Source organism: Thamnophis sirtalis, unplaced genomic scaffold (genome assembly GCF_051295495.1).
Source record: "Thamnophis sirtalis isolate CommonGarterSnake01/CBP01778 unplaced genomic scaffold, rThaSir2_p1.2 scaffold_13, whole genome shotgun sequence".
Taxonomy (NCBI): Eukaryota; Metazoa; Chordata; class Lepidosauria; order Squamata; family Natricidae; genus Thamnophis; species Thamnophis sirtalis.
In genome coordinates, this window is record NW_028261393.1 from 31,542,710 (window position 1) to 31,560,179 (window position 17,470).

Below are 17,470 nucleotides of genomic sequence, written 5' to 3' on the forward strand. Positions count from 1 at the left end.
CCCCCCACCCCCACCCCGACATATATTAACCGATTCTGGGCTTTTTTATATGTATAAACTGTGTTAATGTTTTTCTTTGTATGCCACTTAAGAGTCACTTAAGAGTAACATGGGCAATATAAATTGTGTAAAAACAATAAGGAAATGTACAATTACATGCCAACGTAGAATCCCACTTCTTTGTAGAGAAGAGTTGGATTCCCACAACACATAACAATCCCTCTTCTTATACTTCCCTTCCTGGCCTTGGCTCTTCTTTCTTTTTGCTGCTGCTGTTGCTACCGCTACCTGTGTCAGATGGGCCAATCAGTTATTCTCAGCCCAACTGTTGTATTTATCATGATTAAATGTCACTACTTTCAGCCATAAGCCTGTTTCCTTCTTGGATAATAACAATTGCAGTAGCTATAGCAATAGCAATAGCACTTAGACTTATATAAGGCCCCATAGTGCTTTAGAGCCCTCTAAGTGATTTAAAAAGTTAGCAAATTGCCCCAACAATCTGGATCTGTCAAGATTGAATTTGCTTATGCTTCCTGTGAATATTAGCACTTTTCAACTTGCCAAAGAATTGGTGGGAAGGAAGAGAAAGATGGAATGCAGAGGCTGCAGACTCCAACCGTGAGAATCCAGCCCCCACCAAGGACGCTTCTGCAGGTGTTGGCCAAGACATGAAGTGTTCTCAAAACAAAATAACAATTCATAATTGGACAATGTGACCTGTCCAGTGGGAGGAGGGGAGAACTCTATTCTTTAACTATGCAATATTGCGCTGGAAAAGTTAGAGCCGGTTTTGCTTTCTTCAGTGTCAAAATGGTGTATTCAATTCAAGTTTTGCTTTTGGGAATTCAAAATTCCTGAGAGTGCTACGTTTGTTGGGTTTGTTAATTGGACCGATGACAGAGTCCTTATTTTACCCAACCTCTGAAGGATGGAAGACTTCATCAACCTTGAGCCGCTCAGAATTGAACTCCTGGAGTAAGCAATGAGTTAACCTGCAGTACTGTATTCTAATTTAGTTTACCTATTGGAAGAACATGGAGAAAGGAAGTTGGAACTATGTTCCCTTTGCCTTATGCTTGAACACATGCAGGGGCCTTGAATACTCTTTAGGAGAAAATACCAAACACTTCCAAATACCTCTTTCCATCTCAATGGAAAGCCAATTACAGTTGCTTCCCCAAAACTTGCTGGTTGAGAATTTTGAGAATGGTAATCCAGCACATCTGTGAGGGAAGTACCAGTGACAGAAGCACTTTCCTTCCTTCATTGCTACCGTTTAAAGAGGGAGCTTGGGCAAGCTTATCTCTTCATACCAACGGAACAAGATTTATGGAATAAAAATGCTAGCATTTTCTATTCAGTCTCCCCAAACACCACACATACAATTGTTTATTTAAAGTTTTAATTTTATTTATTTAAATTGATTTATTTGGCCACCCATCTTGATTCTGGGCAGCTAATAAAGATTTAGAAATGCAACATAAATTCTGTGTGTGTGTACACATATATACACATACGTACATGATATATATATAAATCGGCCAACTAACACAAAATGGTTCCAGAAAACACCAACTTTTGCCCCCATGCCTAGGAAAGCAGGTGTTCTGGACCTTCTGCAAGGTAACATGGTCAGGACCAGCCAAACTTTGGACCGATGGGGTTTCAGGAGGCAGACACAGGTGAGAAAGCCGTTTGTTTTCTAGGAGATTGCATATATCAATCCATGATTGACAGGGCCTGGAGCACGGGTGTCAAACTTGCTGCGTCGCATTATGTTTCATGACGTTTTCCCCATTCATGGAGCTGGGGTGGGCTGCGCATGATGCATCCAGCCCATGGGCCGCCAGTTTGACACCCCAGGCCTCAAGTGAGCCCTTTCTGCCTGACCTAATGCTAGGGATAAAAAATGCAGGAATAAGGCCATCCTTCAAATATCTGGCCCTGGGTCATGTAAGACTTTATAGGTAATAACAAGCACCTGTAGTTGCACCTGGAAGCAAATTGGGAGCCAGTATAGATTGCAAGGCAAAGGTATAATATGGACATAATGAAACGCACCCATAATTGCCTCTGCTTTTGCATTCTGGACCAAGTGAAACTTGTGGAGGTTCTTCAAGGGCAGCTCCATGTAAAGTACATTGCAGTAATCCATTTTAGGAGTGATCAAAGCCCAAGTGGCCATGTACAGTGCCTCTTTACCCAGGAAAGGGAACAATTGGTATTAAATATGAAGTTGTGGAAATCCTCCACATTCTATCCTCCCGTCAACACTGAATACAACCAATTCCACAGAATGGAGAATCAGCAGCAGATTGCACCCAACTCATACATGTTCAAAAGAATACCCTGGACAGTAAGTATCGAAGGTCCCAGAGAGTAAGGATTTTTTTTTCACCCACAAGGGCAATTGGTGCTGTTTCAGTTCCATATCCCAGCCTGAAACATCCTTTCATGAAAAATGTGTTGGCCTCCTTTCAAAATGAATGTATTTGTCCACTCAAATCAGTCTATTACCATTTATGAGGTATGAAATGATGCTGGAAGAAATGCAGGCTGATGATCTTAGGAATCCCTTCTAAAGCATTTGGACACCAGGAAGCTTTCACCTTTCTCAAGGCAGGCCATCTGCACACGATCGGCTTGTCAGTTATCAGCACGATTTTGTGCAAATGAAAGTGGCACAGCACTGCAAATAATTTGCCATGTATAGTTCAAAAGCAAGAGTCATTGGAGCAGCCCCTCAATGCTTAGAAAAATAAAGTCAAAAAGGAAGGTGACAGAAGACCTGGCAGTTATCTAGTCACTGATGCTGATGATACAAGCAGGAGCTGAAAACTCAAATCCATTACTGACAAAAAAAATTCTAGCAAAAGACTGTCAACAAAATCATAATGACTCTAAAAGTCTGAACAATTTAGCAATTAAAAAGCTTCATATTACAATATATTCATACAAAGTATAAGATGATGCCATAAAAATATGAAAACAAAATAAGATTTTTAAAAGATTTTGAAAATTATCCTTCAGAATTATACAATGTTATTGAATGTTGCATTCTACTGGTTTGCTGGTGAGAAAAACACATTGAACAGTACAGCAAGTACCACAAAGATTAAAAATGCACTTATACAAATCCAGAATCTTGGATCTTTAATGAAACTTTTATCAAAATTGCTGAATATGACATAACCTACCGACATTCCAGCAAGGCCGCCTGCAATGTGGGCCACAAAGGAAACCTTAGGGGGGGAAACACACATACACACATATTTTTAATGGCTGTATTTTTGCTTGGAGTGTCAATCTTTGGTGCAAACAGCCAAAGGACAACACAAAGATGGTTGCAGCATTAGTGAAAACCAAAACAGAAATATTGGCAAATATGCAGGATTTTGATGCTTCCAGCATTACAAAGCATGAACAAGGACAGCTCCAAAAGGATTTGCAAGAACAGCTCCCAAGTAGCAGACTCTCCTTTAACCAAACAGGGATAAAGAATGGAGATGCCACAAGAACGAAATTAGAAGATAAGGAGAAGGTTTCCAAAATTATCCCTAGAGAGCTATTGTATTCAAAGAATCAGTCTCTCTCTCTCTCTCTCTCTCTCTCTCTCTCTCTCTCTCTCTCTCTCTCTCCTCCCTCCCTCCCTCCCTCCCTCCCTCCCTCCCTCCCTCCCTCCCCCCCTCTCAGTGTACCCAATTCTGATGAGAACGTTTGATTCGGGGCCTCTGTGAAATAATTGCTTTCCTCTTAAAAACACATCTCCAAACTGCATCTCTGAATAGGATGTTCTATTCATACGGAGAAAATGCAGTCATAGTTAGAATTTCTAGTACTGAGTTGCTAGCATGGACCTGATTAGTTCTAATCCTAATACCATTACTGGGCAAGCTGCATTGGTTACACAGATTGCCCAGTAATAAGTATAATCTTTATTGTCATTGTACTTAAATACAACAAAATTGGTATTAGGATTAGAACTAATCAGGTCCATGCTAGCAACTCAGTACTGTAAGCATTGGATGCTTACAGATCCAATTCAAGGTGTTGGTTGTTAACTTTAAAGCTCTGTATAGCATGGATGCAAGGTACCTATGGAGCCTTCTCTCCCAATGGAACTTAGCATGTTCAACTTGCACCATGGAAGAAGTCTGCTATGGATCTCGTCTGCTAAGGAATCTGGCAGGTCGGTTCAAGGAAAAGAACCTTTTCTGCTGTGGCTTCATCCCTGTGGAACACTCTACCACTGGAGGTGAGAACTATTCCCACCCTTTTGGAATTCTGGAAGGCTATTAAAACTTGACTTTATCGGTTGGCTTGGGATCCTGAGGGGCGTGTTCACTGCTGGAGATTGTTGACCAGGTAAAGACCTCACCCCCATGCTGCCCATTTCTTAATTTGGGTTTTTGTATAGTTTTAAAATTTTAATCTGCATGTTTTTAACATTTTAATATATTTTATTTGTTTTACAACTTGCAAGCCTCCCAGAGTCACCTTATAGAGGAGGTGGGCAGCATAAAAATGTAATTAATTAATTATCCTGAGGTTTGTGCTGAAAAGGGAAAAGGAGAGAACAAATCAATGGAATACAAGATATAGAGGGAGAAAATGCAACATTCAGATAATGTGATAAGAAAAAGTACCTGGTGTAAGTTTGCACTGAAAATTAATAAAAGAATGACAGATTATTTATCAGCTTTGGCGGCAAATTGGCAGCAAGTTAAGAGAGTGAAGGTAGTTTTTAACAGAAAATATGGACTCACCTGAATCCCAGTTGAAGGAGAGAGAAATCTTCTGTACAAAGCAAATCCTACATCTGTTCCAACTAAGAATTTAAGGCAAATGGTCAGAAACCAACTTTTCAGTGTTGCACGTTAATCGAGAGATTGTTCCCAAAAGAATAAGTAGGTAGGTATCATTTAAAAAAGCAGAGAGCTCTGGCTCTGGCCCTGCCGTGAAATCCAAGACTCTCCATAAAAGGCCATACAAAGCTGGAGTCGCCTTCTCTGTCCAGTCTACTTCATAATCTCTCTTCCCCCAAACACATCGTGGAGCATAGCAAGATACAAGGTTCAAGGAGCAAAGACTGGACTGGTTTCCCCATTAATACTGATAGCTTGGGTGGACTCAGGAATGGGGACTTGGGGAAAGCAGCCCCTTATTTGTGCCCTCTGCAAGGCATACCACGAAGCCTGCCTTCTTGCCTCACTTAGTCTGCAGAGTATGCTACATTAAGAAGCCATGGGAACCACTGACAGATCACACAAGATGCCAACAAAATGTTATGGATAACTATGATTTAAAAGGCATAGGTGAAGAAACCTTTGGTGTGACGGTACCTAATAACCTGATCCTAGGCTGAGAAAATGAAATTGTGCTTTTGTTTTTTAATAGAGCCTCTCCCATGAAATGCCCCTTACGATTTCTTCTAGATCGTTAAGGTGAGTTTTATCCAAAATAATTCCCAATTTGCTTCTTTGGCCAGGGCACCATGATACAGCACTGTCCTTGATTGGGCAAAGCCAAAATCAGTCTCCCGCAAAGGTTGGTTTAAATATATTGCCCATTTCCCAGAAACCAAAGTTCTTAAAAGCACCCAGAACAAGTGACAGGTGATTTCTTTCCAGCTATTCTCTTTGTAATAAACATCTGGTAAAACCCAAGGATTGGTCAAAGGGGCAACAAGTGACTGATTTGGGTGGGTTGATTGCATTGGTTTTACTTGGAATACACTTGTTTTTACACATTTTCCTTTTTCCAATAATCTTTTTTTCTATCCATAGATTCGCTTTAAATACATTATAAAAGCCTTTCCTTTCCCCTTTTCTCCTTTCATTTTTGCACATGCAAGCCTGCCCAGCCTCATGTTTCAGAATTAGTACAAGGATGATAAAGTTCTGTATTTCTGAGTTTTGTGTGGAAAGATCCAAAGTGCCCTTCTTTCCTGTTTTTTTCTAGCACTTGGTCAAATGGAGAAGTTCTGGGAAGGAAGCCTAGGAACTCCCAGCTAGCTAGGGGATGGCAGGATGTTCTTAGGCATCATTTCATAATGATCTTTTATTACAGAACCTCTGAATGAAGAAACCAGGCAAATTTCCTCTTTTTTTCACCTCTCAGTTTATATCAGCATGCAACCACCAAGTACTTGTTAAATTTACTACAAATTTTAATAGCAGATTCCTCAGACTATCATTTTTCTTTTGCAAAGCAAAAATGAACGTGAGAAGCCATTTAATGCATTGTAGTCAGTCACTACTCCAAATTTCCTTTCCAAATTCCCCACAATCCCTTCAGTTCAAAATTTGTCCCCAAAGTTACTATTAAAAATAATAGTAACAGCTCCATTGCAAATATCCCTAAGTATATTTTGTCTTCGATAAGACCCCAAAAAACCCCAGTAGCTTTTCTGATATTATACAGAACATGGCTTATTTTAAATATCCTAACATACCACCCTTATCCAAACTGTAAGAGGATGCCAAAATACAAACTCCCCTCCCCCCTGAATAACTGCATGTGAAAGAAGAATAGAAGTGTACATGTGCTTCACTAAGGACAGACAGAAAAAGCAGAATGGCGAATTCTCCAATTTTAGCTCAGAGAAGAGAACATTAAAAAAGTTACCTATTAAGCCAATGAATAGTAGTCTTGCAATTCCAAAGAGAGGAATCATTTCTCGGAAGTTCTGAAAGAAAAAGAGACATGAACAAACTCTAAAACAATTCCATTTCAAGCTATAAGTTACTTACCAGAAAGTAAAATTATATTACCAAAGAATTAAATCAAGATCACAGAATTATAGAATATGGAGATTTGAAAGGGTCTTAAAAGATTCCATAACTAGCCCAAAGCCTCCCAGCTGGCTTTCACGGCTGTCCTGAGATTACAACTCACCATCCCCTGGCGATTAACCCAAAATCACCCAGCTGCCTTTCGTGCCTAAGGCAGGATTAGAACTCATGAGTGTCCAGTTTCTAGCCTGGTGCCTCCTTCACCACTAAACCAAACTGCTCTGTTTTTATCCACAAGGAAGCACTACTTTGATGTGGTTGTGGGGCTTGTCTGCGCTGAGCAAGAGGAGAGCTATGCCAGAGTTTCAACCTCATCAGATGTGGCAGACAAAGAAGTCTCTAGCTTGGTGCTTTAACGATTAGACTAAGGTGACCAGATTTTCAGATTGGTAAAGAGGGACACCTTTGACCGGGGGGGGGGGGGAGCTGGCCGCGGCGGTTACTGCCAGCCCACGACCTCGCTAGAGACGTCTGGTCACCTTAATTATACACATCCTCTCTCTCTCTATCCATCCATCCGTCTGTCTGTCTATCTGCCTGCCTATCTGTCTATCTAGTTATGGTATCCCTCTCCCTCTTTCCCCCTCTCTTTCTCCATCCATCTATCTGCCTGCCTACCTATCTCTCTCTCTTTCTCTCTATCCATCCGTCTATCTGCCTGCCTATCTGTCTATCTAGTTATGGTCTCTCTCTCTCCCCCTCCCTCATCTCATTATCATCTATCTCAGTGTTTCTCCACCTTGAAGACTTTAAAGTATGTGGACTTCAACTCCCAGAATTCTTGGAGTTGAAGTCCACACACTTTCAAGTCTCCAAGGTGGAGAAACACTGATCTATCTAATTAATATAATTATTTCTCCCTCTCTTTTTCACTCTCTCTCCAGCGCACACCTGCAAATGCATAGGGCAGCCCACCTCTCACACAGGTAACTCTGGGCAGCTTACAACATTATGATGCACGTCTCCCCATAGGAGAGGAGATGGGGAAGCCGGGGGCCCGGAGATCACCCTGGGGATGCCGAGGATGCCCCAACTCAGCCACTCTTCCCGCTCCAATCATGTGCCGCTACTTCCTCCGAGCGCGGCGCTTTACTCACTCCTCGGAGCGTTCGCAACTTTGCTCCTTCCAATTTCTCAGCCCGGGAGGCTCGCCGGGCTCCGCCTACCCCGGGCCCCCATTGGTCCAGCGGGCCGAAGAACGCGAGAGGGGTGCGGTTGGGAGGGGAAAGCGCTTGGCGCCAAGAAGGACTTTCTTCCAACCAGCGGAACCCCCTGGCACAATCGGGCTGCAATCGGCGGCCCTCCTTGCTGCAATCCGCGCCGCCTGCCACATCAGCGGAATCTAATTCAAGAGATCTTAATCTTGACAGCGTTGTTGAGGTCTGCGGGTGAAGAAATTACTTTAATTGGTGGGGTAAAGTTCTTTCTTTCGCTCGCCTGAGCTCTGATGAGAGGGAAAGAGAGGACTTTCCTTACGCCTGCATCAGAGCTGGGGGGGGACAGGGAGAAAGGACTTTACCCCATTGATTAAAGTAATTTCTTTACCCGCAGACCCCAACAACGCTGTCAAGATTAAGATCTCTTGAATTAGATTCTGGCTGATGCGGCAGGGGCTGCGTTGGCGGGGACGGGTGGAGGGGATGGGACTTGGAGTCCTACGATCTTGGCGAGTGGGGAGTTCCATCCCCCCTGCCTGTCCCCGCCAGCGCAGCCGGGCTGCAATCGGTGGTCGTCCCTGCTGCAATCCGCGCCGCCCGCCACATCAGCGGAATCTAATTCAAGAGATCTTAATCTTGACAGCGTTGTTGGGGTCTGCGGGTGAAGAAATTACTTTAATCAGTGGGGTAAAGTTCTTTCTTTCGCTCGCCCGAACTCTGATGAGGGGGAAAGAGAGGACTTTCCTTACGCCCGCATCAGAGCTGGGGGGGGGGAGAAAGGACTTTACACCACTGATTAAAGTAATTTCTTCACCCGCAGACCCCAACAACGCTGTCAAGATTAAGATCTCTTGAATTAGATTCTGGCTGATGCGGCAGGGGCTGCGTTGGCGGGGACGGGTGGAGGGGATGGGACTTGGAGTCCTACGATCTTGGCGAGTGGGGAGTTCCATCCCCCCTGCCTGTCCCCGCCAGCGCAGCCGGGCTGCAATCGGTGGTCGTCCCTGCTGCAATCCGCGCCGCCCGCCACATCAGCGGAATGTAATTCAAGAGATCTTAATCTTGACAGCGTTGTTGGGATGAAGAAATTACTTTAATCAGTGGTGTAAAGTCCTTTCTCCCCCCCCCCCCAGCTCTGATGCGGGCATAAGGAAAGTCCTCTCTTTCCCCCACATCAGAGCTCGGGCGAACAAAAGAAAGAACTTTACTCCACTGATTAAAGTAATTTCTTCACCTGCAGACCCCAACAACGCTGTCAAGATTAAGATCACTTGAATTAGATTCCGGCTGATGCGGCGGGCGGCGCGGATTGCAGCAGGGACGCCCGCCGATCACAGCCCGATTGCACCAGGGGCTGCGCTGGTGGGGACGGGCGGAGGGGATGGGACTTGGAGTCCTATGATCTTGGCGAGTGGGGATTCCTGCGATGGGATTTGGAGTCCGATGCCCCTGGCGATTGGGGGTTCCGCTGGTTGGAAGAAAGTCCTTCGCGCCAAGCGCTTTTCCCTCCCAACCACACCTGGGGGACACAGGGAAAGGCGCCCGCTCGCCAGCCCGCCCACCCTTGGGCTCCGTGGGCTGCACCTTTCCAACGCCGCCGCTGCCGCGCTGGTTCCTTTGTGCCCTACGGAGTTTCTCACACACAGGACGGGCGCGACCTGTGAGACACAGGGAAAACTCTGCAGGGTGCGAAGGAAGCAGCGCGGCAGCGGCGGAGCTGGGAAGGTGCTGCCCCCGGAGCCCAAGGGTGAGCGGGCTGGCGAGCGGGCGCCTTTCTCGCACACAGGACAGGCGCAACCCGGGAGACACATGGAAAGGCGCCCTCTCACCAGTCCGCCCGCCCCCCCTTGGGCTTCTGGGGCAGCACCTCCCCAGCGCCTTCCTTCGCGCCTTGCAGAGTTTCTCGCACACAGGACGGGCACGACCTGAGAGACACAGGGAAAACTCCGCAGGGCGCGAAGGAAGCAGCGCGGCAGCGGCGGAGCTGGGAAGGTGCTGCCCCCGGAGCCCAAGGGTGAGCGGGCTGGCGCGGGCTGGCAAGTGGGCACCTTTCTTGCACACAGGGAAGGGGAGGAGGGCGGCGGCGGCGGCAGTGCCTGTTTCACTAACCCCGCGCCGGCTACTAAAGGCCCTCAGCAGCAGCAGCAGACGACGACGACCTGGCGCGACGGTCCTTGGGGGCGCTGCGGAAGCCCTGCCAAAGCGCCCCTTTCCCAGCTCGGAGCGGGATGAGCAGCGAGCGGAGCCTCGTTTAAAACGACAGCCGTGGCCGCTCGTTCGCTCCGCCGCTCTTGCGTGGAGGTGTGAGGAGGCAGAGGGATGGGAGGGGCACGAAGAAACCAGCGCGGCGGCGCTTGGCGAGTGGGCGCCTTTCTCTCACACAGGGAAGGGGAGGAGGGCGGGGGCAGCTGTTTCACTAACCCCGCGCAGGTTACTAATTCCTGGTTTACTCACCAGTGAAGCAGCAAAACAAAGCAAACGGCCGCGAAGGCGAAAGAAATGGAGACTCCTGCGACTCATGCAGCATGCTAAGCGGACTCCAGCCAATCAGTGAGCTGGCTGGGATGGAAAACTTTAAGCACGCCATGTTTTCCATCCCAGCCAGCTCACTGATTGGCTGGAGTCCAGGCCAATCAGTGAGCGGGGTTTTTTGAGAACCGTGCGGGACGCGGGAAAAATGATGAAAAGTCGTGCCTGTCCCACCAGATGCGGGACGTCTGGTCACCCTAGATTAGACCCAATTGCTCTATTACAGTCTCTGTTCACAACAATGGAAGCCATAGCCGCTTGCTCTTAGCTGGAATTGGCTTTCATTTGCACTCAGTTCTTCCCAACCATATGGGATGTCATATTAGCAGAGTATATTCAGATCCAAGCAATTTGGCCTTTTGCAATTGATAAACAGAAATGTTGTCAATGCAGATTTTCTAAATGCTGTGAAAGATTTTTTTGGTGTGCTAATAACTACTGAGATTATCACAGCTCATGCCATAATCTTTCAGTTTCAATTTTCAGATCTTGATCTATTCTATTAGAATTTTATTCTCTATTTTTTCTACTATCTCTTGGTATTGCCACCTCAATTATCCATGCTTTCTCCTTTTCAACCACAGTTAAATCTAGTGTGTTCTGAGCCAAGATTTTATCAGTCTGTATTCAGGAATCCCACAATATTTTAACCTGATCATTTTTGGCAACTATTTTTCATTATCTTTCACTGTTCATTTCATTGGAAAAAATTATTTTTTCAATTTTTCGCTATGCAAACCTGTGCTATCCTCACAAGCCACTTGTTTGTGCAGCCACATAACAAACGGAGCCCGCTTGAGCAGGAGTCTCCAAACTTGGCAACTTTAATACTTGTGTTCTTCAACTCCCGGAATTCCCCAGCCAGCACTAGACAATGATAAAAATGGCACCTGCTGGCAGAATTGTACCTGGTTGCCATGAGGCAGCCTCTGGAGGAAAGCCGAGCCTCGTCTTGCAAGGCATAAGCTGGGCACATCTTGCAAAAAGCAGTAAGGTAGGCTTGGTGCTGCTGAGGTTCAGAGCTGGCTGAGTCCTAGGTAGCTGGATGGGCAGCCTCCATTATGGTCCTAAGTCAAAGACTACCTATAGAAGATTTTCCATAGATCTTTCCAAAACTGGATTTATAAAAAAGAATTTCTATTGTCATTTCTATTTTGGCAGAATCTCCTCTGGTCTGATTGAAATAGCTGCTTTTGCTTAATTTGGATGATTTGTGCCTCAAAGCCTTCAATTTTCCTAGTTACTGCTGTTATTTGTTCCTTTATGATTTCCTAAGCTTTTTCAGTTTTCCTGGTGCTATTGTCAATATTTTTTATTACACTTGTCCTGATCTTTTACATTCTTTGGTTTTAAAAAAATCAACTTTCATGTTTATTTTAAAATTACTCACATCTGATCTTAATTTCTTTCTTTTTTTCTTTCTTTCTTTGGCATCCAGTCTGATCTTCCACTTTGGGACTGAATACAATTTTGCTTTTGGTTTTCTAATTTCAGTACCCAGTTGTTCTGTAACCACCACAGCTGTACTGTAGACAAGCTGATTGGTCTGTTTGGTTGATGTTATTTTAATCCTTTCAAACACCTTGTTCACATCCTTTATTATAGGTCTGTTTTGGGCATTGCTTTCAATGCCAGCAGTCTTGGGCTTTCTACTGATAATTTTAAATATGCCAAAACCTTCTCTTTTTATTATTCTTGTCAGGAGGTTGGTTCATGCACTGTTTCAGACTTGACCTGTACTGGTTCTGCTGTTATTACTTCTCCTAAGCAATGATGTGTGTAGTTCAATCAGTTGTTTCCTTCATATTTCTAAATTGCTGTTATCAGGGTTTCATTCTACTATTTGCTTTGGGTCTTTTATTTTCATAATTTTACTGAATCTCTTCCAGTTTTACTTCCCTGAACATTTATTTCTTGTAATGAATCTCTGATCTTCTAATTGTTGTTCAGGGATATTTGAGTCTGGATAAATTATTTTACAATGTTCAAACATTCACTTTTAGTCCTAATTTGTTGGTTCCGATTTATAATTACAGTTCATGATGGTGTGATTTTGAAACACAGTTCAGTTTTTGTCTTGTCTATAGTTGATGTTCTTCCAGTAATCCTACAGACTTAGGCCCTGGTTGCTCAGCCATCTTCTGAGTCCCTTAACCAACCGGCAACAGGTGCTGAGTGACTCTAACATCTGATGTGGTCCTGATTGACCTGGGTTAAGACTGATCTGGTATAGGATACTTTTTCTGTTTTCTTATCATAATAAATGGGTTAGCAATAGGCTTAGTCTGGCTCTTCTGCTAAGACCTTTCTGAAATGGGTTGACCCTTGTAATATTGGCCAACATAGCTCTCAATCTCTCAGCATTGCAAGCACCTCCCCCATGACAAGGGGATGTGCATAGAGAGTATGTTATGATATGTTATATTGTTATTAACTTTTATTCTTTAAACATGAAACTCAATCAACTGAACATTGAAAAATGTATCACAAATATTATTGACTGGTGCTGATGATTGATACGGGTTGCTGGCAACATCCTAGGTATCAACCAAGTATCTTCTTAAGATGTATGATATTCCAAGTAGCGCAGTTTTTTGCAGTTCCGCTGCTGTTGTTGCAGGAACCTGTAATTTCTTGATGTATTTTATAAAATTCTTGGACATGGTACCAAGTGCCCTGATGACAATGTCACATTTCATCCATAATCGCGTAGTTTCGCTGGCCAGGTCACAATATTTTGTTATTTTTTCTAGTTCTTTTTCTTTGACTCTGGCATCTCCTGGTACAGCAATATCAATAAATTGTACGCTTCAGTTTTCGACAACTGTGATATCTGGCATGTTGTGTTCTAAATGTCAATCTTTTTGTATTTGAAAGTCCCACAAGATCTTCACCTTCTCATTTTCGACAACTTTTCCGACTTTATGTTCCCATGACTTTTTGGATACAGGAAAGTTGTATTTTTTACATAATGACCATGGATTAATTTAGCAACTCAGTCATGTCTAGCTTTGTAATCAGTTTGCGTGATTTTGCTGCAGTCACATGTTAAATGTGAAACAATTTCAACTTTGGCATTGCAAAGTCGGCAGTTTGGATTGTCAGTGGATTTTTTTATCTTCGCTTTTATGGCATTAGCTTGTTCGTGAGCAGCCAATATTAAACCTTTCATTTCTTTCTTTATAGTTCCCATCTTAAGCCATGTCCATGTCAAATTGTCATCACGTATTCCTTCAGTATTTTTCAAGTGCTGTCCATGCAAAGCTTTGGTTTTTCCATCTATTTAATCTGTCATCCAGCTGTTTTTCCTTATATTCTGCCTTTGTTTCTGTTGTTTTTATGCTGTTCTCCATTTTCGCAGCCTGCAGCAATTTTTCTGTACTTTGGTTCACATAATCATTCAAACTTCGTTTTTCTTCTTCTACAGTTTGATGGATTTGAAATAGCCCCCTGCCCCCTATTTTCTTGGCAGGTACAACCTGTCACTTCGTGGATGTAAAGCATGGTACATATTCAAAAGTTTGTGTGTTTTCCGGTCCAGATTTTCCAGTTCAGCCAGAGTCCAGTTGATGATTCCAGTTGAGTTGCGTATTACTGGAACTGCCCATGTATTAATGGCTTTAATTATGTTTCCAGCATTCAGCTTTGATTTTAATATTTTGCGGACCCTCCTTTTGCATTGACTCTTTTGACTTTTCCATTCAAAATGTTATCTGCTTCCAATATGCCTAGGTACTTGTAACCATCATCCTTTGCTTTCACTATATTTCTATTTGCCAGTTCTATTCCTTCTGTTTATTGTTGTTGTTGTTGTTGTTGTTGTTGTTGTTATTATACAATTCTATCACAGCGGCCAGTTGTTTCGCTGGATTTGGCATTGGTTACTAGTCGGGCCCCACCCAGGGGCCTAGGACGTCGTAACGTATTTTCGTAATATGCATGTAGATCCAAGCAGTGCGGCTTTTTGCATTTGACTGATGGTGATTTTGTCAATTTTTAACTGTTTTAAATATAATTCCAGTGCTTTTGGTATAGCACCCAGTGTGCCAATTACCACTGGAATTATCACTGCTGGTTTGTGCCATAGTCATTGAATTTCGATTTTTAAGTCCTGGTACCTTGTGATTTTTTCATGTTCTTTCTCGGCGACCCTGCTATCACTGGTATTGCGATGTCTATGATTGTGACCTTATTTTTCTCAACCAGTGTGATGTCTGGTGTATTATGCGCCAGTATTTTGTTGGTTTGTATGCGGAAATCCCACAAGATCTTGACCATCTGATTTTCGGTGACTTTTTCAGGATGATGTTCCCACCAGTTTGTTGCTGTTTTAATATTATAATTTTTGCACAAATTCCAATGGATCATTTGTGCTACTGAATTGTGCCGCAATTTATAATCAGTCTGCGTGATTTTTTTACAGCAGCTGAGTATGTGATCAACAGTTTCATCAGCTTCTTTGCAAAGTCTGCATTTGGCATCATCAGAGGATTTTTCGATTTTGGCCTTAATGGCATTTGTGCGGATAGCTTGTTCTTGCGCAGCCAGGATTAGTGACTCTGTTTCTTTCTTTAATGTACCTGTTGTTAACCATAATCAAGTTTGTTCACTGTCCACTTTATCTTTTATTTTTTCCAGAAATTGGCCATGCAGTGCTTTGTTCTGCCAACTCTCCATTCTTGATTTTATCACATCTTTTCTGTATTCTTGTTTTGTCTGTTGGGCCTTCAGTAGATTTTTGTTCTTTACTTCGATTAATAGATGTTCTTGACTTTCTTTTAAATAATCAGCCAGTGCATATTTTTCTTCTTCAACTGTTTGCTTTACTTGTAATAATCCTCTGCCACCTGATTTTCGGGGCAGATATAGTCTATCAGTATCACCACGTGGATGTAAACTGTAGTGCATTGTCATTAGTTTCCTGGTTTTTCGGTCCAAAAGGTCCAAATCAGCTTGTGTCCAGTTAACTATACCAGCTGTGTATCTTATAACTGGTATTGCCCAGGTATTTATGGCCTTGATTGTATTTCCACCATTCAATTTAGATTTCAAAATTTTCCTAACTCTGTTGGTGTACTCTCGCCTGACAATAGTTTTTACTTCTCCATGCTTGATGTTATCCAACTGCAGAATGCCTAAGTATTTGTAGGCTTCATTTTCTTTGCATTTAATTAATTGGCCATTGGGCATTTCAATTCCCTCACATGCAGTGATTTTGCCCCTTTTTATGGATACAGTGGCGCATTTTTCCATGCCAAACTGCATTGAAATATCGGTGCTGAATACTCGGACTGTGTTTGTCAATGATTGGATTTCTATTTCTGACTTTCCATAGAGTTTCAGATCATCCATATATAGTAAATGCGAAATTTTTTCAGCTTCTTTGGCTGTTTGGTAGCCTAATTTCATTTTTTTTAAGATTATTGATAGTGGGATCATTGCAATGATGAAGAGAAGAGGTGAAAGTGAATCACCCTGGAAAATTCCTCGCTTGATATTAACCATTCCGTAGATCTCATTCCCTACTGCCAACTCAGTTCTCCATTGTTTCATCGCCTTTTCAGTAAAGGATGTAATATTTTTGCTAATGCCAGTTGTTTCTAAGCATTTTATGATCCAACTATGTGGCAGTGAGTCAAATGCCTTTTTGTAATCAATCCAGACCATATTCAAGTTCGTTTTTCTGTTCTTACAATTTTCTAATATCATTTTATCAATTATAAGCTGATCTTTTGTGCCCCTACTCCTTCTTTTGTTGCCTTTTTGCTCTACTGGCAAGATGTTGTTTGTTTCCAAATAATCCATCATGTTATCTGCAATAATGCCTGTGAGTAATTTGAAGGTTGTTGGCAAGCATGTTATTGGTCTGTAGTTTTCAGGTGTTGTTCCTTTAGTTGCATCTTTCTGAATCAAGTATGTTTTTCCAGTTGTCAACCATTCATCAATTTGGCCCTTTTGTAAAATTTCATTCAGTTGCCTGGCCAATATTGCATGTAAACTGGTCAGATATTTGAACCAGAAACCATGTAATTGGTCCTTTCCAGGTGATGTCCAATTCTTTACCTTTTTAACTTGATTTTTGACCATCTCAGTTGTTATTTCTAATACTTGCATTTGTTTGTTGCCAATGCTTTTCTCAAAGTCATGTATCCACTTTGTTTCCTTGTTGTAGTCCTTTGCATTTTCCCGCAATTCTTTCCAGAATTCAACTGTGGCCTGTTTTTCTGGTTTTTCACTTTTGGTGTCACCATTCACATTAAGACTTTGATAAAAACGCCGTTGGTCTGATCGAAATTGCTGATTTTGTTTATATTGGATGATTCGTGCCTCATATCTTTCAATTTTTCTAGCTGTTGCTGTTATCTGCTGTTTTACAATCTCTACAGCTTCATTGATGTTTCTTGTATCCAATCTATATCTTCTGATTAGCCGATCTATGATTTTGTTGTTTTTAAGCCGTTGCTCATGCATGTTCTTTAAGTTACTAGCATCTGCCCTTAATGTTTTGATTTTTTGTTCTAAACGGATTTTCCACTTTGGCTTTGATGCTTTTTCTGTTGTGTGACTAGGTACTTTAATTTTAATGCCTAGTTCATTAATTATTATTATTATTATTATTATTATTATTATTATTATTATTATTATTATTATTATTATTACTATTATTGTACAATTGTATCACAGCGGCCAGTTGTTTCACCGGATTTGGCATTGGTTACTAGTCGGGCCCCACCCAGGGGCCTAGGACGTCGTAACGTATTTTCGTAATATGCGTGCAGATCCAAGCAGTGCGGCTTTTTGCATTTGACTGATGGTGATTTTGTCAATTTTTAACTGTTTTAAATGTAATTCCAGTGCTTTTGGAATAGCACCCTGTGTGCCAATTACCACTGGAATTACCACTGCTGGTTTGTGCCATAGTCGTTGAATTTCGATTTTTAAGTCCTGGTATCTTGCGATTTTTTCATGTTCCTTCTCGGCGACCCT

The 17,470-nt window shown here is 42.6% G+C and overlaps 1 protein-coding gene across 5 annotated transcripts in view; it reads right to left on the reverse strand.

The window, feature by feature from the left end:
* Positions 1-1,388: 1,388 nt before the first annotated feature.
* The window catches only part of RHBDL2 (rhomboid like 2), a 37,792-nt gene continuing 21,710 nt past the window's right edge, over positions 1,389-17,470 (reverse strand). The window contains exons 6-9 of one of the 5 annotated variants that reach the window (XM_087727658.1): positions 6,631-6,691; positions 4,770-4,831; positions 4,650-4,665; positions 3,708-4,558 (exon numbers count right to left, since the gene is read on the reverse strand). In XM_087727658.1, the coding sequence (XP_087583784.1) occupies positions 4,542-4,558; positions 4,650-4,665; positions 4,770-4,831; positions 6,631-6,691 (156 nt within the window). In that variant the 3' untranslated portion in view covers positions 3,708-4,541. Of the gene's footprint in view, positions 3,246-3,707; positions 4,832-6,630; positions 6,692-17,470 lie in introns of those variants that run through there. The other 4 variants (XM_014067502.2, XM_087727657.1, XM_087727659.1 and 1 more) reach the window with 4 other exon arrangements.